This window comes from Mirounga leonina, unplaced genomic scaffold, assembly GCF_011800145.1.
Source record: "Mirounga leonina isolate KUSES-001 unplaced genomic scaffold, KU_Mleo_1.0 Mir_174, whole genome shotgun sequence".
NCBI lineage: Eukaryota > Metazoa > Chordata > Mammalia > Carnivora > Phocidae > Mirounga > Mirounga leonina.
In genome coordinates, this window is record NW_023270451.1 from 39,393,082 (window position 1) to 39,418,529 (window position 25,448).

Consider the following 25,448-nt stretch of genomic DNA (forward strand, 5'->3'; position numbering starts at 1 on the left):
TGCCTCTGGCTTAGTTCGTGGTCCTGGTGTCCTGGATCAAGCCCCGGGTAGGGCTCCTGCTCAGTCGGAAGTCTGCTTCTCCTCCTCCCTCTGTTCCTCCCTCCTGCTCGTTCTGTCTCTCTCCCCCCTTTCTCAAATAAATCTTGAAAAAAAAAATTAATAAAGATTTTATAACTTTTTTAAAAATTTTATCAAGGGGTGCCTGGGTGGCTCAGATGGTTAAGCATCTGCCTTTGGCTCAGATCATGATCCCAAGATCCTGGGATGGAGCCCCTGCATCGGGCTCCCAGCTCAGTGGGGAGTCTGCTTCTCCCTCTCCCTCTGCCTTTCCCACTGCTTGTGCTCTTTCTCTCAAATGAATAAAATCTTAAAATAATTTTTTTTAATTGTATTAAGTTCTATGCCCAATGTGGGGCTCAAACTCACAACCCTGAGATCAAGAGTCGCATGCTCTACCAACTGCACCAGCCAGGCACGCCTTCAATCTTCCAACGTTTTTAATTACCATAGAAAAATATAGTTTTGCCTAATTCCTGTGGGTGTTCTGTATATAGTATATTATCTCAAAAAAATAGTTTAAGATTACATTTGAGGGGCGCCTGGCTGGCTCAATCAGTGGAACCCGTGGCACTTGATCCTGGGGTCATGAGTTCAAGCCCCATACTGGGTGTAGAGATTACTTAAAAATAAAATCTTTTTTTTTTTTTTTTTAGTTTTTTTTTTTTAAGATTTATTTACATGAGAGAGAGAGAGCATGAGCAGGAGGGGGAGAGGAAGAGAGAATATGAAGCAGTATCCGTGTGCTCAGCATGGAACCTGATGCGAGGATGGATCTCATGACCCTGAGATCACAAGCCGAGCCAAAACCAAGAGTCAGAAGCTTAACCAACTGTGGCACCCAAGTGCCCCTTAAAAATAAAATCTTAAAAAAAAGATTACTTTGATTTGGTTCAGTGTGCACACCACTCACCAAGAGACAGAAGATTAAACACTGAAGAAATATGACCATGCTCTACCAATTTCACAGTACTGAATTAGTGCATCAAAATCCAACAGCCTGGGAAAAATGCACGATTAGGAGCTACAATTAAGTAAGGCAGTATGGAACAAAATAACCTACATCTGAATAACAGTTTTTGTAAGTGATGTGTAATAACTATTGTCTAGTATATACATTTTCAGGTACAGGACACAGTATCTGAATTTAGACTTAATGTATCCGATACATGAAGGCGGCCATGATTTTCACTAGTTATAAGACACCCCCAGAAGAGTCAAAGATAGAAGATTTATTGCATTTAGGCAGTTACGTTTTCAAATTAAGTACAAAGCTGCTCATCTAAAATGAAACACTATCATGCAAGATTTCATCCAGTATTTTGGACATTTGGTTATCATAATCATTTCTCCATCTGCGCTGAATCATGCCTTTAGCCTACCACCACCATGCTAATATCTCGTAACCTTAAAATTAAAACCCTTACTTCAACAGAGCAAGAAAGTAATAGCTAACATGCTATAATCTGAAATATCAATGAGTCCATATTGCTATTAACAAATGAAATGAAGCAAAAAAAAAAAAATTTTTTTTTTTTTTTAATTTTAGAGACAGAGTGGGGAGGAGGAGCGGAGGCAGAGGGACAAGCAGACGCTGTGCCAAGCATGTAGCCTGACGCGGGGCATTGATCCCAGCCAGGACCCTGAGATCGTGACCTGAGGCGAAATCAAGAGGAAAACTCTTCCTTAAGTTAAATACCAACTAACAAATGCAGGAAAAATAACGGGATTAGAAAGTCACCCTATCGCAGCCATTAGAGTAATAATGGTTTCAGATAAGAATTATCAATGAATGCTAAAACTAGTGAAAGTATGATGAGAAATAGGATCTTTTCACGGTCTTAAAATATCCCTCGCAAGATTCTTAATACAAAGGAGAAAATAGTAATTTTATACTAGAGAATACTGGCAGATACCACTCTAACAAATCAGTCTAGGGGCACCTGGATGGCTCAGTTAAGTGTCTACCTTCAGCGCAGGTCATGATCCCAAGGTCCTGGGGCCCGCCACAGGCTCCCTGCTCAGTTGGGAGTCTGCTTCTCTCTCCCTCTTCTTCTCCCCCAGCCCCTGCTCTCTGTCAAATAAAATAAAATCTTAAAAAAAAAAAAAAAAAGATCTAAGTTAACATATCTCCATTACTAGAACAAAAATCAACATCTCATACTTCCTGATGTGGTACACTAAGGACATCATTACTTTTGTGGTATTCCATCAAAAACACATGACCTGATTCTAACAGTGGGGAGACATCAGACCAACCAATACTGAGGAACATTCTACAAAGTAACTAGCTTATACTCCTCACAAACATGAAGGTCATAGAAAACAACAACAACAACAACAAATAATCACAAGGGACAGCAAAGACAAAAGACGAAGGAATTGTTCCAGATTAAAAGAAACCAAAGAGGGGCGCCTGGGTGGCTCAGTCGTTAAGCGTCTGCCTTCGGCTCAGGTCATGATCCCAGGATCCTGCGATGGAGCCCCGCGTTGGGCTCGCTGCTCAGCAGGAAGCCTGCTTCTCCCTCTCCCACTCCCCCTGCTTGTGTTCCCACTCTCGCTGTGTCTCTCTGTCAAATAAATAAAATCTTTAAAAAAATAAAATAAAAATAAAAGAAACCAAAGAAACATCACAACTAAATGCAGTATATAATCTTGGATTCAATCCAGGATTTAAAAAAAAAAAAAAAGACAGTGGGACAATAGGTGAAATCTAAACATCCATAGATTAAACACTATTGTAACAATGTTAACCTTTTTATTTTGGTAATTTTACTATGGTCATGTAATAGAATGTTCTTGTTTTTAGGAAACACATACTGAAGTATTTAGAGGAGAATGGCAGTAGTTCTGCAACTCTCAAATTTTCCAGAAAATTTTGAGTAGTCAAAGCTAACGTGGGACAACTAGAAAGAGGGTGTATGGATCATCTGTACTGTTTTTGCAACTTTCCTGTAAATTGAAGTAAAAAGCTTTTAAAGCTCTCCCTTTAGACCACAACCCCTCCAACTACCATCCCATTTCTCACATGTCTTCATAGCAATCTACGTGAAAGCCTATCCATACTCACTGTCTCTACCTCTTCTCCATCTATCCGTTCACAAACCCACACAATTCAGGGTTTCAGTCCTACTATTCCATTAAACTCCACCTATCACGACACCAATGACGATAATGTTGCCAACTCCATTCTCACCCTCTTCTACATTATTTGTCACAGCTGATGACTCTTCCTACTAAACACTGTCATCAAGTTTTTGACCTCCAGGTACTTTTCAAGATTCTCCTCCTACCTTAATGGGCCTGTCCTTGGGCTCCATCACCAGTTCTCCTCCGTTTACTATCCATTCACTGTCCTATCTCCACATGTCTTAACAGGTATCTCAAACTTAACCCAGACAAACTGAACTCATTGTCTCCCCTATCCCTTATCATACCACTTCCACAATCTTGCTCATCACAATTAGTGGAAATTTCATTTTTCCAGGTGCTTTTGCTATATAAACTGTCAAGGTATCCTTGGCATCACTCCTTCATCCAGTTCTTCCACCTTTGCTCAAAATAGAAGATTCTAGGGGCACCTGGGTGGCTCAGTCAGTTAAGCATCTGCCTTCAGCTCAGGTCATGATCCCAGGGTCCTGGGATCAAGCCCCGCATCGGGCTCCCTGCTCCTCGGGAAACCTACTTCTCCCTCTCCCACTCCCCCTGCTTGTGTTCCCTCTCTCGCTGTCTCTGTCAATAAATAAAATCTTTAAAAAAAACAAAAACGAAACAGAAGATTCTAGGGGTACCTGGATGGCTCAGCTGGTTAAGCCTCTGACTCTTGGTTTCAGCTAAGGTCATGATCTCATGGGTGGTAGGATCGAGCCCCATGCTGGGCTCCATACTCAGTGTGGAGTCTCCTTGAAAGATTCTCTTCCTCTGCGCCCTTCCTGCTCCCCCACTCACGCCATCCCTGTCACTGTCTCTCTCTCTAATAAATAAATCTTAAAAAAAAAAAAAAAGATTCTAACCATTCAACACCACTACCACAACACCTCAATAGCTCTGGTCCCAATAACACTAGCTCTGGCCTCTACAATTATAATCTTCTAACTAGTCTCCCTGATCCCATTCCACCGGCCCACCAGCCCACCATGGTCTATTCTGAGAGAGTTCCCTTTCAAAGATAAATCCCATCACAACTGCCCCTTCTAAAAACCCTTCCAGGGGCACCTGGGTGGCTCAGTTGGTTGAGCATCCAACTCTTCGGCTCAGGTCGTGATCTCAGGGTCGTGAGATCAAGCTCCACATTGGGCTCTGCGCTCAGCACAGTGTCTGCTTGTCCCTTTCCCTCTGCTTCTCCCAGGCTTGTGCGCGCATGCATGTTGTCTCTCAAATAAGTAAAATCTTTTAAAAAAATAAAAATAAAAACTCATCCATGGCTTCCGCTCATTCCCTTCCTTATCTACCAACATGCATGCTCCTCTCCTATGGTTCTCCTTCTGCTCTAATCCAGTCATGATGGCCTCCTTAATGACTAGAAAGGCAGTGAGGGGGGGGGGGGGGGCCTGGGGGGCTCAGTTGGTTAAGCAACTGCCTTCGGCTCAGGTCATGATCCTGGAGTCCCGGGATCAAGTCCCACATCGGGCTCCCTGCTCGGCAGGGAGTCTGCTTCTCCCTGTGACCCTCCTCCCTCTCATGCTTTCTGTCTCTCATTCTCTCTCTCTCAAATAAATAAATAAAATCTTCAAAAAAAAAGAAAGGCAGTGAGCATGCATGGGCTTTGGCTGTCCCCTCTGCGTGGGTCACTCTTCCCCACTTGGCACCTACCTGCCTGCTCATCTCATTCCCTTAACCTCCTATAAGCCTCTGCTCATGCAGCACCGTATTGGTGAGGATTTCCCTTATCATCCACTATGAAAAAATCAAAACCAACCCCTTGCCAGTTGTCTCATTCTTCCTCACCCTATTTTTCTCTGTAGTCTTCAACGTGCCTCACATTATATATTTATTTTGTCCATATCTCCTCTCTAAATCTGTGCTGCCCAACAGAAATAACACAAGCTGCAAATGCAAGCTACATATATATTAATTTTTCCTGTAGCCACATTCAAGTAAAAATAGGTGAAATCAACATAAAAATTATCTGAGATATTTTATATTCTCTTTTTCAAGAGTCTTCAAAATCCAGTGTGTATTTTATACGTACCCAACAACTGAATTTGGACTAGCCACATTTCCATTGCTTAGAGAGCTTCTTGGGGCTGCCCTAATGGGCAGCATCGCTCTACATCCCATGCTTCATGAGTAAGTTCCTAACTTCCATTTAATTCTCTCTCCCAAGAACCTAAAGCACTCCCTAGTAGTAAACACTCAAAAATTTGTTATATCAGGAGTGCCTGGTGACTCAGTCGGTTAAGCGTCTGCCCCAGCTCAGGTCATCGTCCCAGGATCCTGGGATTGAGCCCCGCATTGGGGGGGAGGGGGGAGCCTGCTTCTCCCTCTGCCTGCCGCTCCCCCTGCTTGTGCTCCCCCCCCACCAACAAAAAAAACCCAAAAAACTTGTTAAATCAGTCATTTAAAAACCGACAAGATGAGGAGCGCCTGGCTGGCTCATTTGATTAAGTGTCCGACTCGTGATTTTTGGCTCCAGTCATGATCTATTTCACGGCTGTGGGATGGAGCCCCACCACAGATCCATGCTCAGCGGGGAGTCTGCTTGAGATTCTCTCCCTCTGCCCCTCCCCAAACTCACACACATGCATGCATTCACACAGGCTCGCTCTCAAAATAAATCTTAAGAAAATAATAATAAAAAACTCCTAAGATCCAAGATCAGCAAAACAGAACCATTTGCAAAAAGATAACACAATGGCAAGCTACCAAGCTTTCTCAAACCAGAAAAAATACACAGAATGGAAAAGACTCGAAAGGTCATTCGTTGTATTTAGAATTTTTTTTTAAGATTTTATTTATTTATTTGACAGAGAGAGACACAGTGAGATAGGGAACACAAGCAGGGGGAGGAGCAGAGGGAGAGGGAGAAGCAGGTCTCCCGCCGAGCAGGGAGCCCACTGTGGGGCTCAATCCCACGACTGTGGGATCACGACCTGAGCCGAAGGCGGCCACTTAACTACTGAGCCACCCAGGTGCCCATATTTAGAATTCGTAAAGAAAAAAATTGTCGAAGACAAGAAAAGAACCTCTCCTGTGATAGGAACAAAGGTAGTTATTGTCTATATTTAACCAACAGTTACTTAGGGCAAGGAAAGCTGGCTGATATAGGTCAGAGGCAGGACTCTTCACTTGGTCACCATTGCAAACACAATGAGTCATCACAAACTTCCAGCCTCAACACACCTCAACTTTGATGATGCCCTGAGATTCTGATTAGATTTCAATGTCCCAGGAAGAACAAAGGTTCTGAAGACTTTTCATTTCCTGAGGCAAGACCAGTAGCCAACAACATGTGGGGTTCACTTTGGTTTAAGGAACTTCAAGCGTGACTGTGGGCTGTGAAATCTCCAAACTCCTTTCATTTCACTCACGTGCATTTAAGTGCTCCCCAGCTATTTATTCTCATTATCTTATCCTTCATACACCTAGATTTTTCCTTTGTGCTTATTTTCTTTTGTTTTTTTGTTTTGTTTTTTTCCTCTTCCCACACCTGCTTTTCACAAACTGACTTCTGTAAAACTCCCTATTGAGCCTAACATGCCACGGAGTTGTAGAAAATCCTCACTTGTTCTTGCCATCTGTTGTGTGATGATGTAAATACATATTCACAGGAGAACCTAATCCAAATAATTTCAAATATCACGTTCGTGTAGAGCAGCAATTCTCACTGTAGAGAGTATGTGGACTCCTAGAGGGTCCATGAGACACTGTCAAGAGGGCGAGAAGTCAAACTTTTTTTTTTTTAATATTTTTATAACACTAAGATGTTATTTGCCTTTTTCATTGTGTTGACATTTGCACTGAAGCAAACGGGCAAAGACAATGGTGGGTAAACTGTTGGCACCTTAGCATGAATCAAAGCAGTAGTACTCAACTATAGTTGTCACTACGTTCTTCACAGGCACTCACAGCAAAATACAATCCAAGTTTCATTTTTAAATGTCCTTGATGAAGCAGTAAAAACTACTGATTTTCTTCAATTACCCTTGGATACACATCTTGTCAATAACTATGAAGAAAAGGACAGTAGGCATAAAGTACTCCTGCTATCTATCATGGCTTTTTCTGGAGAAAAAGCACCGTGCAGTTGTTTGAGTTGCAAGACTGAATCAGCCACTTTTTTTTCACGGAGCACCATTTTTACTTGAAAGAGCTATAGACAAACTATGTTTATTTAAGGTTGAGTATCTGGCGGACATTTTCTCAAAAGAGAATAAAGTCAGCCAGTCACTTCAAGAAAAACTAACAGTATTTGTTGCCAATGACTAAATTTGAGCTTTTAAGTTAAAAAAAAAAATCAAAATTTTGGCCATGAGCTTTGACAGTTTCCCAATATTTAAGGATAAAGGAGCCATTCAAAGTGCAAGAGAGACGAATGGATTTTAATCTAAAAGTATAAAATTCACTGATACGATTTCACATTGATAATATCCCACATTTCGGGGCACCTGGGTGGCTCAGTCGTTAAGCGTCTGCCTTCGGCTCAGGTCATGATCCCAGGGTCCTGGGATCGAGCCCCGCATCGGGCTCCCTGCTCAGCGGGGAGTCTGCTTCTCCCTCTCCCCCTGCTTGTGTTCCCTCTCTCGGTATGTCGCTCTCTGTCAAATAAATAAATATCTTAAAAAAAAAAAAAAAAAATCCCACATTTCAACTAGCCTTAAAAAAACTACCACTTGTTGAGTTTTGGTGTAGGAACAAAGAATATCCACAGTTATCTAAAAAGATGATTAAGGGGCGCCTGGGTGGCTCAGTCACTGGGCATCTGCCTTCTGCTCAGGTCACGATCTCAGGGTCCAGGGAGGGAGCCCTGCATCAGGCTCCCTGCTCAGGGGGAAGCCTGCTTCTTCCTCTCCCACACCCCCTGCTTGTGTTCCCTCTCTTGCTGTCTCTGTCAAAAAATGGAATAAAATCCTAAAAAAAATAATAAAAAAATAAAAAGATGATTAAAATATCCCTTTCCTTTTCCAACTATACATCTGTGTGAGGGTGGATTTTCTCTATATACTTCATATACTTGGTTGAGGGATAGTTACATTTTAAGTTCTAACAGATACTGCCAAATGACCTACCAAGAAGTCTGCCAATTTACTCTAGCTTATGAGTGCCCATTCCTTCACACTCTTGCCAACACCAGGTATTATCAATCTTATTCATTTTTCCCAACCTGATTGGCAAAAATTGCTCTTACAATTGTCATTTACCTAATAACTAATAAGATTAGGTCTCTTTTCCTAAGTACATTGGCTTTTCAGATACTTCCTTCTGAACTCTCACTTTTTTGTACGTTTTATTTTTTTGTACATTTTTGTACTATGTTGTCTCTCTTTGAAATTAACAGCAGTTATTTATCTCCTAATCTGTTTTTCTGAAGATTTTATTTTTGTGAGAGGGAGCATAGTGCACTCGAGGTGGGGGGGGGGGGTCAGCGGGAGAAGCAGACTCCACACTGAGGAGGGAGCCCGACGTGGGGCTCGATCCCAGGACTCTGGGATCATAACCTGAGCCGAAGGCAGACGCTTAACTACCTCAGCCACCTAGGCGCCCCTCCTATTTTTTTTTTAACAGTATCTTAAGACAATTTCACAACTAGATAGATTTTAGGGATCCTAAAAGCTACAAATCTAGACACAAAGTAAAAAGTCTTATTCATGGGCGCCTGGATGGCTCAGATGGTTAAGCGTCTGCCTTCGGCTCAGGTCATGATCCCAGGGTCCTGGGATGGAGTCCCGCATCGGGCTCCCTGCTAGGCGGGGAGCCTGCTTCTCCCTCTGCCTCTGCGTCTCACTCTCTCTCTTTCTGACTCTCATGAATAAATAAATAAAATATTAAAAAAAAAAAAGTCTTATTCACAGCACACTCACATTCTACAAAGAAATGTGGAAACTTTCTATGTACATATGAGGCACAAACCATGAGATTATGCAGGAATAATTTTTTTTTTTTAAGATTTATTTATTTGACAGAGAGAGAGCACAAGCAGGGGGAACAGCAGGCAGAGGGGAAGGGAGAAGCTGGCTCCCCACTGAGCAGGGAGCCCAATGCGGGGCTCGATCCCAGGACCCTGAGATCATGATCTGAGCCAAAGGCAGACGCTTAACTGACTGAGCCACCCAAGAGCCCCGGAATAATTATCTTTTATTTTTCAATTGCCACATGTAAATACACAAACTTATTAATATGAGACAATACCACTTAGGTGTCAGATATTCCAAGGAATCCTTTACAAACATCATTTAATTCCTGACAACCTTGTGCAAATAAGTTTTATTGCCCCTATTTCTAGATAAACTAAGGGGTGCAGAGTTTCATCACTGTGCCCAGGATCACTGAGCTGAACAAGGATTTTAACTGAGGTCTAGGTGATTCCAAGCAAGATGTCACTGGCCCTCCCTACTGCTGTGCTTTACTGCCACCCCTAATTTTGCTCAATCATGTGTGCACACAGAAGTGTCTCATTTTGCTCCAACGGTTCATTATATCATTTGAAATGCCTTAATAAAAATCACAGAGTACCAGGTGTTTTAATCATCACTGATGATTGTCTTGTCACTAACAACCTAAAAAAGGTAACAGAACAACCCAGGCTCAGTCAGTCTTCCTATAGGGTTCCTCGTCATATTACAATTTACCCTAATTACCCTGTCAGAGGGTGTCCTGAGAACAGCCCTAAATCCCATGGAGTTTATTGGGGCACAGTCATTCCCACAAAGTACTTCAAAGGTAAAAGCATTTCAAGATGATCTCTGGTAAGCAGAACCCCAAATTAATCTAGGCATCAAGTCTTGCATGGTGATCCCAAATAACCATCTGCTAAATGGCATTAACTAAACTGACTGAGCCCTGAAAGTTAAACACATCCAAGAATCCAAGTAACAGACCCTCCTCAAGCACACAGGCTGCTCTCAGCACCCCCTCTAGGCTCAGCCTCAACCAGTATCCAGCCTCACACTTGAGCCTCTCTAATCCCAAACAGCCTGTAGTTCCCCGGCACACACCAGGATATTTCACACTCACATGCCTTGGCTCCTGCTGTCCCTCCTGCCTTCTCCATCCCCACTGCACACAGCCTCCATCTACCTTCACATCCCTTCCTGGCTGGCTGTACCAATACCCACTTAAGCCTAATGCCCCCCAACCCACGTTTCTGGGGCATACCATACATACCCCATGACATATTTACACTTTCTCTTTACCTGCAGAGATATTCATCCACCTTCTGGATCAATGCCACAGTGAGCCACTGCTGGTGTTCAAGATAAAAATATCACCCAGGCATTGAAAGAGAACAAAGTGAAAGCCACTATACGCCACGTACTTTTCTTCAGAACAAGTATCTTATTCTTCTTTCTAGCCCCTTTCTGAAACCAAGCATTAAACTGACCTTGAGCACCAGTGCCCAATTTATGCTTATTAAACTAAAAATTTACATCAGCCATGGGAAATAAACTCATTTCTGAAACTCAAAAATGCAGAAATTGGTAAATTAGCACCCAAAAAAGTTTAAGATTACTTTAAAATTAAAATTTTCATCCATACTTCTCTCTCTCTCAAAAAAAAAAAAAAAAAAAGCCAAAAACACACAAGAGCTTCTCCATTTTTCCAAGAGCTTTTCCAAGAGTTATAACAAACATTTGGGGGGCACCTGGGTGGCTTAGTCATTAAGCGTCTGCCTTCAGCTCAGGTCATGATCTCAGGGTCCTGGGGTCGAGTCCTGCATCGGGCTCCCTGCTCAGCGGGAAGCCTGCTTCTCCCACTCCCGCTCCCGCTCCCCCTACTTGTGTTCCCTCTCCAGCTGTCTCTCTGTCAAATAAATAAATAAAATCTTTAAAAATAAGCCAAACATTTGGTAATCATTTTTTTTTTTAAATGGGCTCCACACCCAGTGTGGTACCCAATGCTGGGCTTGAACTCACCACCCTGAGATCAAGACCAGAGCTGAGATGAAGAGCCCGGCACTTAACTGAGCCACCCAGGTGCCCCTACAACAGACATTTGGGCATCACGGGGAAGAACACAATCATTTTTCAAACAGCTTTACCATCATAGGTTCCTTTGGTTTTTTGTTTGTTTTGTTTTGTTTAAGATTTCATTTATTTATTTGACAGAGAGAGAGAGCACAAGTAGGCAGAGCGGCAGGCAGAGGGAGAGGGAGAAGCAGGCTTCCCGCTGAGCAAGGAGCCCGATGCGGGGCTTGATCCCAGGACTCTGGGATCATGACCTGAGCCGAAGGCAGACGTTTAACGACTAAGCCACCCAGGCACCCCGGTTCCTTTGGTTTTAAATGACGTATTGTTGATGTGCAATGTCACATTAGTTTCAGGTGTCCAACACAGCAATTCAACGAGCTTGTGTGTTACACTCTGCTCACAAGTGTAGCCATCATCTCTCACCACATAAGGCTATTAGAATACCATGGACTATACTCCCTATGACCTCCTTTCATCCCCACGACTTATTCCATAACTGGAACCACAGGTGCTTTTAATTAAGCTCCCCAATCATCATCTGCCCAGCTAGAGTGGGAAGCTGAGGAGCACTCTGTTTTGGAAACTAATTTTTAAAGGAAATTTTTCCTCAAAATATGACTTAGTAAAGTTCTCACTGCAAGAAATTATTAGTCCCTGAGGTAAAATCCAAACTTCAAGGTGCTAAGGTGCTAAGAACAGGAGAACATAAACCTTAGGTATTCGAGCTACAAGTTGTCAGAACTTAATCGTCATAGTTTTTAACTTAATTTTTACATACAAAAGGCACAAAGGAATAAGGACTAGACTTGTCAGCCATATCCATGGTATAAAGAATAAGGCTATTCCTAGATTCATACAGTCCTCCATGCTTGAAAAGACAGTTTTTAACCGAACTGTCTTACTGTATACTTCATTGAAAATGGCTCTCTTGAGCTCATTTTGGCAGCACGTACATTAAAACTGGAACAATACGGAGATTAGTATGGCCCCTGCATACGGATGACACATAAATTCATAAAGAGTTCCATATTAAAAGAAAAAAAAAGCAGAAAAAGAAAACTGCTCTCTTGGTTGTCTTACAACTAACCATGTCAATATAAGTTAAGTGTTTTTGGCAGAGCACTTACAAATTTAAATGTGCGTGTCTTCTGACATAGCAATTCCCAATCTAAGAATTTACCTTATAAAAATATCCAACCAAGGGTTTTTTTTTTTTTTTTTTTAAGTTTTTTTTTTGACACAGAGAGAGCAAGCGAGAGAGACACAGAGAGCAAGCACAAGCAGGGGGAATGGCAGGCAGGGGAGAAGCAGGCTCCCTGTTGAGCAAGGAGCCCGATGCGGGGCTCAATCCTGGGACTCCAGGATCATGACCTGAGCCAAAGGCAGCCGCTTAACCGACTGAGCCACCCAGCTGCCCTCAACCAAGAGTCTTATGACATTAAAATACACTCAAGTGCAACTACTATGAAAAGAATGGTTAAACTGCTGTACACCTATGTTGAACAATAGGGTGAGTTTTTAAAAAATGAGCTGTTTGTACCTACACTGAAGATTCTTCAGGATACATTATTCAGTAAAAACACAAATTATAAACAATATAATTTGATTATTAAATTTAAAAAATGTTTATTGAGGGGCACCTGGGTGGGTCAGTTAAGCATCTGCCTTCGGCTCAGGTCATGATCCCAGGATCTTGGGATCCAGTCCCCACATCAGGCTCCCTGCTCGGCAGGAGGCCTGCTTCTCCCTCTCCCATTCCCCATTTGTGTTCCTGCTCTCGCTATCTCTGTCAAATAAATAAAATCTTTTTAAAAAATAAATAAAAATAAAATCAAATAAAAAGTGTCAAATAAAATCTTAAAAAAAAAAAAAGTTTATTGATACATGCATAGAAGAATTTCTGGAATATACCAAATTACCAGGTATAAGACCAGGGAAATACATAAAGAGGAATAAAAAGCAAGTTTTTCACATTTTATTTGTGTTTTGAATTAATCTGAATGCACACATACATAAAAATTCAAGTTGTTTAATATTTATATACTCTATTGTATATAGGCTATACCGTATTTTGTAAAAAGTTATTACAAGCTCAATGAAAATAAAAACACACCACCCAGATTTCTACCTACAGGAGTCCACATCCAGAACCAGAACAAAAGTTTTCCATATTTCTCTTATCATCAAATATAATCTACATCCAGCCGTCATACTTAAATCTCAAGGGCAAAAAGACAACAGCGGCCACTGAAGTTACTACGGAAAAGTACCGTAGTGATGCTTGACACACGTTGTCCCCAGGATCCTATCAGGCATTATTTACCATTCTAACCTCCCCAGACCTCAATTTCCATGCATTTAGAAAATGGAGCTGGGATTCAACCCAGATCTCAGACCTCATATCCCACATTCTTCTGGCAATACCCTTCAGTTCAACAAGGGCCCATAGCACAAGCATCAGAGCTCCTCATCAAGAAGTTCCAGCACAGGCCTGGGTGGCTCAGTCATTAAGCGGCTGCCTTCGGCTCAGGTCCTGATCCCAGGGTCCTGGGATCGAGCCCCACATTGGTCTCCCGGCTTGGCAGGAGGCCTGCTTCTCCCTCTCCCACTTCCCCCTGCTTGTGTTCCCTCTCTCACTGTGTCTCCGTCAAATAACTAAATAAAATCTTAAAAAAAAAAAAAAAGAAGTTCCAGCACAATTTCTCCCTCCTATTCTCTCCCAATCCTTAACAATATTCCAAGTTTAAAAGCGTTCCTTCTGCAAGCCCGGATCCTACTAAACTTGCTAAGGAGCTGGGACAAGCAGGCACCGTGGACTCCACTCCGAACACTTCTACCTCTTTTGCAATCTAAAACATATCCCGTGAGTCACAATCACATGCCTGAGATAAAGCCATGGCATCTACTTCCTCGTGCCCTCTGTTCTACTCTCCTACCTCCTTAGGCCCCCCTCCAGCTTTTCTACAATTCATTTATATTAATATGAAGCTGCTAAAAAAAAATACCTTCAAGTAGGAAGCCGTTCCCCTTTCCATCTTAAAACAGGATGTCCAGATATTTTTATTCTATAGTAAGCCCCAGATTCCAGGCTATCTGTACTCGTCTTTTTCCTACCGGAGGACAATAAATCAACCTTCAAAGAAGCCAAACAAGATTTTTTTTCTTCAGAGAAAGCAAGAAACAGGACATCTCTGCTCCAACTTGCCACTGCAAACATGATCAGGCTGCTGTGTAAGCGACTTTCAGGATTTGACAACTTAAATGAGAGGAACGAAGGCAGGGCAGAGTCAAAGGAAGGGGAAAATGGGTTCCACTAATTACCTGCAGTGCCCTGGGCAAGTCACTTCTCTCAGGCCTTTATGGAGAACCCTTTGGTAGAACTACTAATGCCACTAAAATCTATTACGCTATCTCATTTTTACTGGTTTTCTTTTCTTTAAATAGGAGATATTTAACACATTCTGAAAGTAGTACTCGACTAATCAGAGGATTTGCATAAACCAAGTCTTTTTTTCCTAAAGATTTTATTTGAGAGAGAGACACACACGGCAAGAGAGGGAACACAAGCAGGGGGAGTGGGAGAGGGAGAAGCAGGCTTCCCGCTGCACCTGGGACCCAGGATCCTGGGACCATGACCAGAGCTGAAGGCAGATGCCTAACGAATAAGCCACCCAGGCGCCCCACATACACTGAGATCCAGTCATCAGTCTCCAATCAACCGATCGAACACATCACCTAGTTTTGGTGACTATGGAGGCCAAAACCAGGATTATAATTTGAGGAGAAAGCTACTTTACCAAGGACCAGATTTTTAAATATGCAAAAATGAGGGAATTTAGTGTACTTACAAAAGGTTTCTTGTATTTCTTATAGCTAAATTTTTATGAATAAAATGGAAGGAATGCTTTACTTATTCCAGGATCCTAAAATAACAAAGTGATTGAAGTATTTTAAACTTAGCCCATGATATCCACAAATGTTTTGGACAATAGTTCCAATCTTGCTTGTCAAATGAAGTCTTTAAGTTTTTAATTCCAGTTAGTTAACATACTCAAATCAAGTCTTTGTTGTTGTTGTTGTTTTAAATATTTTACTTAGGGGCGCCTGGGTGGCTCAGTCGTTGCCTTCGGCTCAGGTCATGATCCCAGAGTCCTGGGATCGAGCCCCACCTCGGGCTCCCTGCTCCACGGGAAGCCTGCTTCTCCCTCTCTCACTCCCCCTGTGTTCCCTCTCTCGCTGTCTCTCTGTGTCAAATAAAATCTTTAAAACAATAAATAAAATAAATATTTATTTGAGAGAGAGCAAGCAAGCAAGCACAAGCAGCGGGGAGGGAAAAGCAGACTCCCCAGTGAGCAGGGAGCCCAAGGCGGGACTCCAACCCAGGACCCGGGATCATGACCTGAACCAAAGGCAGACGCTTAACTGACTGAGCCACCCAGGCGCCCTCCCCCCTTTTTTTTGAGAGAGAGTGCACAAGCAGAGGGGAGCAGCAGGTTCCCTGCTGAGCAGGGAGTCCAATGTGGGACTTGATCCCAGGTCCCCAGGATCATGACCCAAGCCAAAGGTAGACGCTTAACTGACTGAGCCACCGAGGCGCCCCTCAAATCAAGTCTTTTTTTTTTTTTTTTTTAAAGATTTTATTTATTTATTTGACAGAGAGAGAGACAGCGAGAGAGGGAACACAAGCAGGGGGAGTGGGAGAGGGAGAAGTACGCCTGCTGCGGAGCAGGGAGCCCAACGCGGGGCTTGATCCCAGGACCATGGGATCACGACCTGAGCCAAAGGCAGATGCTTAGGGACTGAGCCACCCAGGCACCCCAAATCAAGTCTTTAGATAACCAGAGAGAAGCACTGGACCTGGGTCTACACTGCCTTGAAACCTAAGACAGCTTCAAAGGATTTTCCCAATGTATAATAAAAAGTAGAATGGGTAATCTAGAAAGTAGGCTCAGTCACCAGAAGTGTTGAAACAGATGCCAGAGTGGGTCAACTGAAACAAAGAAGTCTTGTCCAGTGACAAGAGGCTCTACTCAACTTAGGACTCTTCCATCTCTAGCAGGTTATAAATAGAACATGCTCAGAGATATTTCTGGAAAGAAAAAAAGATTAGATACTAATAAATGAATTCTGAAAGAAAGGCTTTATTCCAGGTTGTTCCAAAATTCATCACTCTCCATCTATCTACTGCCCAGCCAAAAGGCTGGGACCTACCACCATCCCCACTCACATTCATCCATCTAAATCACAAACTTTCAGGGGTATTTCATCCAGTTGACTACACCTTCCTTATCCACGGGCTTTTTTCATGAGTCTCCCAGAAGCAGATCACTCTGCTTGCTTTCCTCTACCTTCCTGGTAGAGGAAATGTAGCTTTCAGATATTTTAGGTTTCAATCACTTTGAAGAACTACTCCTCCCCTCCTTCAATTTATGGAAGAGAATCTACAAAGATGGTCACTACCAATTCCTTCCTCTCTGTACATTCATGCCACTCTACCATCAAGAGATCTGTGCTGGCCTTGTGACTTGCCCTGATCGACAGAATGCATAGGATAATGTGCCAATTCTGGGCCTAGCCTTTAAGAGGTCTATCCACTTCTACTTACTCTCACTTGGTAGCCAAGGGCTACTACAGAGCACTGAGATACCATGTGGAGAAAAGTCATGTGGACCAGCATGAAGAGGCCAGCCATGTGAATGAAGCCTTCTTGGACCTTTTAGACCAGCTCAGCAAAGGACCCAGAATGACACCATGTGGAACAGAACCAACCACACCAAGCAGACCCACAGAATCATGAGGAATAAGTTGTTTTGAGCCACTAGGTTTTGGGGTAGTTTATTATGAAGCAAGAGATAACTGAAACACCATGTTAGCAATGCACTCAACTTCTAAACAACTAAGTGATAATGCCAGCTATTCTAAAGACTTCGAGCTCTCTCAACTTACAGCTCCACGTGGGGGAGCCTGGCTGGCTCAGCTAGTGGAGCATGAAACTCTTGATCTCAGAGTTGTGAGTCTGAGCCCCACGCTGGGATTACTTAATAAAATCTTTAAAAACCAAACAAAAAAAAATTACAGTTCCACTAGATTCCTCAAAGAATACATCTATAATAATTTCAAACTACTTTCTAATCAAGTTAAATGGCCTCGGGATAATTCCTCTAAAATGCATAATTTATGTACTATGTATTCCCCTTCAGGGCAACAAAATCCGCATACTATATTAATATTTATAACTGTGTTTTATTTACCAATACTTGCCAAATACAGCCAATACAGCAATTTCAGACCATGATAAATTACACCTTCAGTTTTTTTTTTTTTTAAGATTTTTTTTTTTTTTTCTTTTGACAGAGAGACAGAGAGGGACCACAAGCAGGGGGAGTGAGAGAGAGAGAAGCAGGCTTCCCGTGGAGCAGGCAGCCCGATGCGGGGCTCGATCCCAGGACCATGACCCGGGCCGAAGGCAGATGCTTAGTGACTGAGCCACCCAGGCGCCCCACACCCTCAGTTTTAATGGAGCACTGAAAATTGCATTTGCGACCAGCTTTCAAGCAAAACCCTGCAAGACCAAGCCAGTTTTTTAAACATCAGATTTACAGGGCAGAGTTCCTAACTAAAAACACCCATCCCATCCGTTGGTCACCGCTACCACACTGCCACCTCCTGTCTTGTGACTCTAGAAGCTGGAATCAGAGGCAACCGTCAATAAAGGAAACTTGGCTAAGAATAGCACAGCTGTTCTCCATCCTCCCAGAGCAAACCAACCACCAAAGTTGGTGGATAAATAAATCTACAATAAATGGATAAATCATATAAGTCAAAAATTAGTTACTGCTAGGAAAGTTGACATCTGAGGCACTGAAGACAATTAAAATAGAGCTGCTTTAAATATATACATCCAGGTGGCTCGACAGCTTCACTTTAATAGAAAATCCAACACCTATATGACAACACATTAACTGCAATGGTATGACTCATAAAAGGGTTTCAAAGTACAACAAAGATCATTTCCCTCTTGCTGACTGCCCGAAAAAGGTACACGTGCAAAAGCAACTGAGCTGCCATACTGCAGAAAATACAAGTTTTGTACAGGGAAGACCCTACGTCTCATTCCAAAAGGTATTTTTAAGCCTTAGCTGGTAACTCATTTCAAGCAGAATGGCAAAACTCAGAACAAAATATGCCCCATTAGTTTATTATAGTGGCATTTGGCATGAACAGAGAATGTAAGTGATCACACAAATCAAAAGGAAAGCCAGAAACAGAAGCCAAGATTCTCAATTCCCACTGGCTCAAGGCACATATCATGTTTCCATAAGGTCTTCCTTGTTACTGTGGACAGCCCCACAGAAGCGACTCATCAACGTTCATTTATATATATATATTTTTTTTTTTTTTTTTTTTAATTCTAATAACGCCGAAGTTAAGAAATCTTTTACTCTTTCTCAAGCTGTACTAAGAAAACATGAAATCAAAAAAAATCTTGTTGGCTACACTTAAGCAGTCATGCATTACTGACCTTAAACTGAGCACTCCAAAGACACTGCTTATGATTCTTTACCAGCCATGAAAGTTTCCTAACAGTCAGAACCTCAAGTCTCTGTATGTGTGAGAAACCTCTCCAATTCACAAGATTCACCTGTCCCAAACTGATAAGCAAGGAGCAGCACAGCTATTCGTGCCTATGTTTAGATCTTCAGCATCAAAAACAGCTTTTATTGGCCTGAGACAACAGGATCATATGCCCTGGCTAATGGACAAATTGCTGGTTATGGCACCATGCTATTCCATACATACAGCTGTTAAAATGCAGCACTTTTAAATAGACATTTAAAGTAAGATACAGGGGTGCCTCGGTGGCTCAGTCATTAAGCGTCTGCCTTCAGCTCATGATCCCAGAGTCCCAGGATCGAGCCCCACGTCAGGCTCCCTGCTTGGCGGGAAACCTACTTCTCCCTTTCCCACTCCCCCTGCTTGTGTTCCCGCTCTCGCTGTGTCTCTGTCAAACAAATACAATCTTTTAATTAATTAATAAATAAATAAATAAATAAATAAATAAATAGAGTAAGATACATTTAAAACCCCAATAACTTTTATACATGCTATGTCTACCTAATTTACATACTAAACACAAGATTCTAATATAGAAATAAGTTGTTCACTTAATTTTCTTTTTTTAAGGAAACAAAGAACAAAATCATGTGAGCTCAGACACCAGTCAGTTTTAATGGATCCTTCCTGGAAAAATATTTAACTACAATATCCTACCATTTTGTTTATCCTTCACTGAAATATATTTTGGCTTCATATAATCTTAATCAATGCTGACAGCTAAATCATGAGCAAGTTTAAGCCATAAAAAACCAAAAATGTGAAAATTTTTCATAACTTAAAAAAGTCATGGAAAACAAACTAAAACCACCATCCTGTCAGTTCCCCAGTGTCAGCGACTTTCCCATTCCCTCTCCCGTGCCCAACAGCCCACAACATAACAAAAAAGGAAATCGGTCCTATTTACATAATCACATAGGGGCACATATGCAGTCCCACAAGATACCAGTGGCTCTTCCAATCAAACTGAGCTACAGTCTTCTAAAGTCACAACAATTTTCACAGCCACCCTTGCCCCCAAGGCAGGGTGGGGAGTGGGGTGAGTGTTCAAGCTTATACTTCAGAGTGAAGCCAAGTATTCATGTGCTGTATCCTTTACCTTCGAACAGAAAGCGCAACACTATCACAGATATTCAACACAATCTTCTCTTCATTCTGGACCCAGGGGATCTCAAGCTCTGTAAAATAGTGCTATCATCTTCCCCAACTGAGGGGTACCTGAATGCAGAAAAGCAACATTCCTTCCACATTCCCCTGAGACTTCGGCAATCAAGAGCCAAGCTTGGTCAGAACCAAACTCCACAGTGCCCCTTCCTGAAAGGTTCTGTGCCCAGCTCAGCTCCCAGTCACAGTTGGGCCATCAAATCGCCTCCTGGGCCTGCTCCCCTATTTAGTTGCTGCAAGCCCATTCATCCATCTCAGAGTGCTGCCATAAGCATTCTTCAGCACCAGGCTCCCAACATGCCTTGCACAGCAGGTATAAAGGTCACTGCTGCACATGTGGGTGTGCCTGCCTCAGATGCCCACATGATGATGGGATGGAATGCAATGACTGCTAAGCACAAAAAACTCCATGCAGAAGTCCAGCAGGCTCACTTGGTAAAGACTGGTCTGCCAGCATTCACCAATACCAACTGTCACCAATACCACTTTTTTTTTTTTTAAGATTTTATTTGACAGAGACATGGTGAGAGAGGAAACACAAGCAGGGGGAGTGGGAGAGGGAGAAGCAGGCTTCCCACGGAGCAGGGAGCCCAATGCGGGGCTCCATCCCAGGACCGTGGGATCATGACCTGAGCCGAAGGCAGACGCTTCACGACTGAGCCACCCAGGCGCCCCACCAATGCCACTTCTTGACCTATCTATAGGAGCTAGGCATGGATCCACCAACGTGTCTTCTCAGCCCCCTCCCAAAGCCTATTCAGACAGTGTAACAGTCCAGATAAGGGAAACTGCATCACAGTTCCAACCTTCAGTTAAAACAAAACTGTATTATAATTAGATTTCTAGCAAATTTCCCTGGGCAGAGAAAAGAAACCTCTACTTTTCTTTTTTGCCATTTCAATCCTAGAAAATGACTTACTTAATTGTTCTCCCTATAGGTAGAAAGTTGTCTCCAGGGGCGCCTGGGTGGCTCAGTCGTTAAACATCTGCCTTCGCCTCAGGTCATGATCCCAGTGTCCTGGGATTGAGCCCCACATCGGGCTCCCTGCTCCACAGGAAGCCTGCTTCTCCCTCTCCCACTCCCCCCTGCTTGTGTTCCCTCTCTGTGTCTCTGTGTCAAAATAAATAAAATCTTTAAAAAAAAAAAGTTGTCTCCAATGTCCTCATTCTATTTGCTAATAATATCTCATTTAAAATCCTGAGCATTTTAATGTAAGCGAAATCAGCCTGAAATTTTAATCTACATTGTTAAAATGAAAAAGCTTCCACTGATAAATATCTGCTGCCCCTGGTGGCATCATACCTTATATGCTTTCCTAAAACAAACTCCTGTTCGTTATAAAGTAACAAGTTAGTATGTTTTTAGGTTGGGCAAAAGCCTTTAAGAGTAAAACAGTCTGTTACCAGATGTGTTTAATTTCATTCCCTACACATGGGGGGAAATTCACACCAGGATGGAAAACAAAATCAGGAAAGCAAAGCAAAATAATCTACATTTCCATGCAGGTCCATAAATTGTATCTGAAAAATGCCAGACATTTAATGTTTAACTTTAGAAACTCTCAAATGTTAAAATGCCAGTCCTTTGACACAACCATTTGCCTCTTTTTTATCCAACATTTGAAGAAAATTAGGACACACGGGCTAAACATGAAGCCAATAAGAATTTGCAGAATGCACCTACATTTTCCCCACCCTAGTTATACAATTCAGACTATGCCTTTAAATGTTTAAGATGTGCCTTTTCCCTCAATTTTTCACTTCCTATTAAACAGAGATCAGTTTAGATACCTTTCAGTACATGTTCTATTATTTTAGAAGCTCTCAAAAAAATAATCCCCTTCTACTATGTAAAATAACTTGACCTCACCAAAATTCCCAACTAGAACTAAATCTATCTCATCACACAAATCCTTTTTCAACTATCCTAATAAAAATTAAGTACATGAACAAGAGAAATCCACAAAAATCCAGCTCTCTAACAAAAACAAGGTTTGTGAAAACGCTTTACCTGAAAGGGAGCTCAGTATAGAAATAGGCACATGGTGACACTTCGTGTAGCCACCTCTCTGCAGAGCACCAGGGAAATGCATAGCAAACCTCTCCTGCCCTCTAACACACCACTCACCAATACCTAACCAGACACATACAGCCCTAGTTTAGATTAACTTTCAGCTTATTCTTAGCCCAAGTTAGGAGTGGGGGGATGGGAAGAGAGAAAGGCAGAAAGAAATCCTAACCCCACCTGGCACAACCCAGAAAAGCACAAACTAAACCTAGCACCACAGTAAGGGAGCAGCGCCTTTCCAGTTAGTTACAGAGCGGGGATCTGGCCTGCTCTTGAAGGAGCCATTTCTTCACAATACACCAGAGGTTAAAACAGTCTGCAAACATTCTGTAAAGTGACACACTACACTTGCTCTCCAAAAAGTGCAATTCCCTTGCTTTAGTACAAATCTTTAATCTTCACGACCTCTTGGTGGTTATTTGTAAGCAAAAATATTGGCGGGGTGGGGGACGCGGGGCGGGGGGGGGGAGGGAGGGGGTGGAAGACAAAGGCTGGTTTGCAGCAACCTGTGTAACTCTTAAGTGACTGAAAGGCGCTTCTGGGCAGGAGAAGCCCAGGCGTTCACTCACGTGTTCCAATCAGCAAATTCCTCTCTTCTCAGATACACAGACGGCCTCCCAGGCCTCTCAGACTCATCGCCGCCAACTCGGGACAGAGAAGGAAAGACACTCCATACCCACGCGTGTCTGCACCTGCTTTCCTCTATCCCGTACTTATAGGTGGGGAGTGGGTGAGGGTCACCCACTGCTTCCTAATTCTTACAGATCCCAAAACTGCCCTTCAAGACTTTGATTTCCTATTATAGCAACTTGGAGAACATACAGCTGTGAGAGCTTCCTTGAGAGACTTCTATACCAATAATCCACTGGCAGGAGCGACGGACAAGACCTTTATTCCTTACCAGCGCACGCACACACACCTGCCATAAACTTAAATGCAAGGAATAAAAGACGGAAAAGCCAAGCCATACAGCATACAGCAATCCAAAAAGCGTCAGAGAAGTTGTTTTCAGCTGTGTTGAGTCTTTCCTCCCAACAAGGGAGAACAGAATTAATGAAAATGGGATAAATAAGCTCACCTTTGTCTTTTTGGGACAGAGTGCTCGACTTCCATTAATTTCCCGTGCAGTTCCACTTTACCTGCGGACACACAAGAGGTGCAAGACCGTTGGCCGGGTTTAGCGGCTCTTCCCGCACGAAGGACCCGCAGAGCCCAAGTGGTGACACAAGTGACTTCCTGAGACACCCCCCACCCCCAGCCAAGGCACCCGGAGCTGTCTCAAGGCCGGGAGGGAAGCCCGGCCACGCGCGGGGGAAATCTGACCCCTCAGGGCTGACTAGAACTTACAGATGGGTGGGGAGGGGCGCCCATTCGCTGGCCCACTACTTGGGTAACAGTCTACCCCAGGCCTCCAACGCCCACCTCAGGGGTCGCCCAACTCCACGACAGCCGCAGGACTGACGCGGCCCTTCCGCCCACCTCCCCGGGCACTCGCACAAGACAAACTCTGCGGAGTGGGCTACGCTGGCTTTTATTCGGGAGGGGACGCTGAGCCCTTCTCCCGGCTTCAAGCCCAGGCCCTCCAGAAACGGAGTAGCTGGAGAGGTTCGAGAACGGCAGGGTCGGCACAGACCGAGTGCACGGCCAGACAGGCATCTCAGCACAGAACGAACAAGGCGCGAAGGACTGCGCGGCGCCCGCCACACGGGCTCCGGGGGTGGGGTGGGGGGACGGCACTCGAGCTTGCCCCACCACCCCCGGAGGCCGCGGCCGGGACGAGGAGAGCGACGGGGGGCCCGGCGCGGCGGCTGGGGCTCCCTTGCCAGCGACCCCTAGCCGCTCTCGCCCACCTGCCCCTCTGGCTCGTCGGACGCGGGGGAGGTGGAGCGTGGCGCCCAGGTCGCACTAGCCTGCGTCCCGCAGGATCTAGAGGAAGCGCCGGGCCGCCTGTGCTAGGCACCAGCCCGAGGCCTCACTCCGCAGCAGGGTCGAGGCCATTTGCATTCTCCCACGCCTGGGGTCTGGGGCGAGCCGGGGGAACTGCGAAACCAACACCATAAATAACGTGCAGACAGAGGAAGGAAGGAAGGAGGGAGGGAGAGAAAAGCGGGCGAGCGCGCTCGGCCCCTAAGGCCCGGCGTGCCGGAGACTGGAGCCCGCGCCTGGGCCCGGGCGGGGCGAGCGCTCAGGGTCCGGCGCTCGCGGTCGCGCCTCCCCCAGCCCCGCTCCCCTCGGAGCCCGCGCCGCGGCTTTCTGACAGCGCGTCCGCCGTCCGCCTGCAAAGCCCCGGCGGGAGGAGGGGAGCCGCGGGGGGCCGGGTTGGAGCCCTAGCTGAGGAAAGCACCCCGGACCTCACGCGTACGGGCGCCCGGGCCTCGCCCCACCTCCCCGCCCTCCCTCCCCCGGGCCTGGGGCCCTGCGTGGACGCCCCGGCGGCAGCCGCGGGCCTGGCTCCCGGTCCCCGACCCCGGCAGGCCCCGGCGGGCGGCGCAGGGCTGGGGCGGCGCGCCGGCGGGGCCGGGGCGGGCCCACCTGAAAGCGCCTCGATGGCCTTGAGGGCCCAGCTGTCGTCCGGACAGTCCACGAACGCGTAGCCCGTCTTCACCAGGAAGGGTCCCGACACCGGGATCTTGGCGTCCTTGAAGATACTTTCCAGGTCCGAAGGGACGGCATTCTCGCTGAGGTTTCCGATATACAGTTTGTTCATTGTGAAGAGTGGTTGCTTTTTAAAAAATTCGGAGAAAAACGAAAAATTAAAACCACCCACAGTGATGGAGGGCTCCGGCGGGTTTTGTTCCCCTCGTCTTCTCGCCGTTAAAACACACAAACACAGTAAGAACCAAGGACAAGAACGAGGAGCGAAAAATCAAATCCGAAGGTTCTTGTTTTTCCTTTTCTGGGTATTAAAAAAAAAAGAAAAGAAAAAGCCTTGCTGCAACCCAAACGTATCGACGAGTCTTCCTAACTCTGAGGAGGAGGCGGGATTAGCGAGAAAAAGGAGAGGAGGAGGAGGGGGGAAGAACTACTTTTTGTCTCTTCCTCCCCAACCCCTTTGGCATCGGCCGGCGGACTGTGAAAATATCACACTACGTGAGGGCAGGCGCCGCCTCCCCATAAAAAAACCCAGAAGGGTGACTGGCAGGAGGGAGGGGGGAAGGGGTGGAGGGGGAAGGGGTGGAGGGAGGAAGGCGCAGGAGGCGGAAAAAATCCGCTCCGAGTGTCCGGCTTTTTGAATGAGCCACGTGTTCAAACTACAAATCAACGTCTCACGTGAGGAATCCCAGCGCCTCAATTAGAGTGGGTTTCGGGGGGAAAAAAGAGCGAGAGAGAGGAGGAAGAGGGGGAGGGGAAATGAGCTTGAGAGAGAGACCCTGAGAGGCGGGAGGAGGAAGAAGGGGGAAAATACTAAAGGAGCCTCA

The 25,448-nt window shown here is 44.5% G+C and overlaps 1 protein-coding gene and 1 non-coding gene across 3 annotated transcripts in view; one reads left to right on the forward strand and one right to left on the reverse strand.

The window, feature by feature from the left end:
• The window catches only part of IGF2BP3 (insulin like growth factor 2 mRNA binding protein 3), a 152,099-nt gene extending 127,034 nt beyond the window's left edge, over positions 1 to 25,065 (reverse strand). For both annotated transcript variants that reach the window (XM_035020743.1, XM_035020742.1), the window contains exons 1-2: positions 24,562 to 25,065; positions 23,108 to 23,168 (exon numbers count right to left, since the gene is read on the reverse strand). In XM_035020743.1, the coding sequence (XP_034876634.1) occupies positions 23,108 to 23,168; positions 24,562 to 24,736 (236 nt within the window). In that variant the 5' untranslated portion in view covers positions 24,737 to 25,065. The remainder of the gene's footprint in view (positions 1 to 23,107; positions 23,169 to 24,561) is intronic.
• Positions 12,114 to 12,217, forward strand: LOC118021419. Its single transcript, XR_004682165.1, has one exon. It is a non-coding gene; the product is annotated as a U6 spliceosomal RNA (small nuclear RNA).
• Positions 25,066 to 25,448: the final 383 nt, after the last annotated feature.